This window comes from Haplochromis burtoni, unplaced genomic scaffold, assembly GCF_018398535.1.
Source record: "Haplochromis burtoni strain Fernald_Lab_line unplaced genomic scaffold, NCSU_Asbu1 Contig_3880, whole genome shotgun sequence".
Taxonomy (NCBI): domain Eukaryota; kingdom Metazoa; phylum Chordata; class Actinopteri; order Cichliformes; family Cichlidae; genus Haplochromis; species Haplochromis burtoni.
Genome location: NW_024586241.1, coordinates 1,857 through 3,607, shown reverse-complemented (window position 1 = coordinate 3,607; position 1,751 = coordinate 1,857). Strand labels below are relative to the sequence as shown.

General features: G+C 43.8%; 1 protein-coding gene across 3 annotated transcripts; it reads right to left on the bottom strand.

Annotated features, from left to right (window-relative positions):
- Nucleotides 1-6: 6 nt before the first annotated feature.
- On the bottom strand, nucleotides 7-1,740 carry LOC102302752 (stonustoxin subunit beta-like). 3 transcript variants are annotated; one of them, XR_006053986.1, is made up of 3 exons: nucleotides 1,060-1,740; nucleotides 865-911; nucleotides 7-779 (listed from the first exon to the last, which is right to left on the bottom strand). XR_006053986.1 is itself a non-coding variant. In XM_042217933.1 (2 exons), the coding sequence occupies exons 1-2, from the start codon at nucleotides 971-973 to the stop codon at nucleotides 147-149; spliced, it is 663 nt and encodes a 220-aa protein (XP_042073867.1). In that variant the 5' UTR covers nucleotides 974-1,740; the 3' UTR covers nucleotides 7-146. The 3 variants fall into 3 exon arrangements, 1 of the variants encoding a protein (XP_042073867.1); XR_006053985.1 differs by having other exon boundaries at nucleotides 7-700; XM_042217933.1 differs by having other exon boundaries at nucleotides 7-700; nucleotides 865-1,740.
- Between the last annotated feature and the right edge of the window lie 11 nt (nucleotides 1,741-1,751).

Below are 1,751 nucleotides of genomic sequence, written 5' to 3'. Positions count from 1 at the left end.
AGATGCAGACTGAAAGGTCTATTTAGCAGTGCTTCTCAGAGTTTTATACTGAACTAAGCACAGACTGACTGAAGAATTATGAAACCAAGCTTCAAATCCAGGATAGAGGTTGTTTGCTGTGCCAGCAGGACGGTCCACATACACTGCTACTCTGTTGGAGGAGAGCAGTGCACATGGACCGGCTTCATTATTCTCACTGAAGAATTATGAGACCAGACTCCAAATCCAGGATACAGAGGTTCAGTGAATGTGGTGTTGAAGGTGTGGAGGTGGATCAGAGAGTCCAAGAAGATATTGTAGAAGGACAGCGTGCCGGCAGGATGGTCCACATACACTGCTACTCTGTTGGAGACAACGTCTTTGGGGATGAAGGTTTCTGTGTTATTGTGCAAGACAGAGTAAGAGTAAGAGCAGTCCAGGCTCCAGGACTGACTGTTCAGTCCAAACAAGCAGTCATCACTGTGTCCTCTCCGTTTGATTCCTTTGTAGCTCACTGCTATAGAAACATATCCACTCCACTCAACCTCCCAGTAACAAGGACCAGTCAGCCCGTCTGTGCACAGCAGCTGAGGGCGGTCAAATCTCTCTGGATGATCAGGATATGGCTGCTGTGCATTCAAACGCATCACCTCTCTGTTGCTGTCAGACAGGTGGATCCATTTGTATACTGTGTTTGGGTCGATTGTGAGTTGATGGGAATCTGATAGAGAGAACAAATAAATCCAGCTGCAGTTATTGATCGATCATCTATTCGTTGATCGGCTCTTTGATGGTGACTCCTGATATCAGAGATATGAATGAGCGACACAGTAGTTTAAAGACGGTTGGATTTGTTTCCAAGAATCATCATAAAATCAAACGTACACTTCTTCAGATCCGAGCTCACCCGTCGGACGCCATCAGGCTCCACCCTGCAGGGAGAGGAGGGGTCAAACCAGCACAGTCGTTGGCAACATGCTAAGATGGACATCATCACTCATGCTGTCACAGAGGGAAGACTTCGTGTAGCTCTTACATCTGCATAAAACAAACAGGCTGAGTGAAGGGATCTGTTCATACCTGTTTAGAGACTCCTTTCCTGCAGACCACTGCTTCACTTCTTCAGGTGCATCTTGAATCAGAATTGCTCTTTTAAAATCAAATATTACAATTTTCACAACACCTACATGTTTTGTTTTTTTGAATGAAACAGAACAAAAGTAGGAAGTCAAAGTGTTTTTTCCTCATATATCAGTTGAGTGGAAGCAGTAAAACCACCGAGAGACTTTGATGTGCTGACATTCGTCCTCTGCTTGTCATGGTCATTTTTAGTCTACATAAACTACTGAAGAAGACTGATGGATTCAACGCATCCATCAGAATATAAATATGTGTGCATGTTAGATAGAAAGCTCTTATATAGAACAGGTGAATGAGGCACGTTGTGTTGAGTTAAATAAGAACCAGTCCATTTACCGTTTATTCGATCTAAGCAGCTTTGGAAGACGGCGACTGGACCTCATTAAGCTTTTTGAAGAGGTTTCTCCTTTGGTGTTTAAACTCTAGTGGGAGTTGTCCACTTAAGAGGATCATAGGCACACTATTGATCATGTGCCTCATCACAAGATCCAAGTTATAAAAAAAGGTGTGGGTCATTATCAGCAGAGCTTTTGGATGAAACTATGGTGAAACCTTGCCTCACTCTATCATGTGACCCATTGAGACGCAAGATGTGAGTAGGGGTTGAGGTGCCTGGGAAGACTCAACATAAC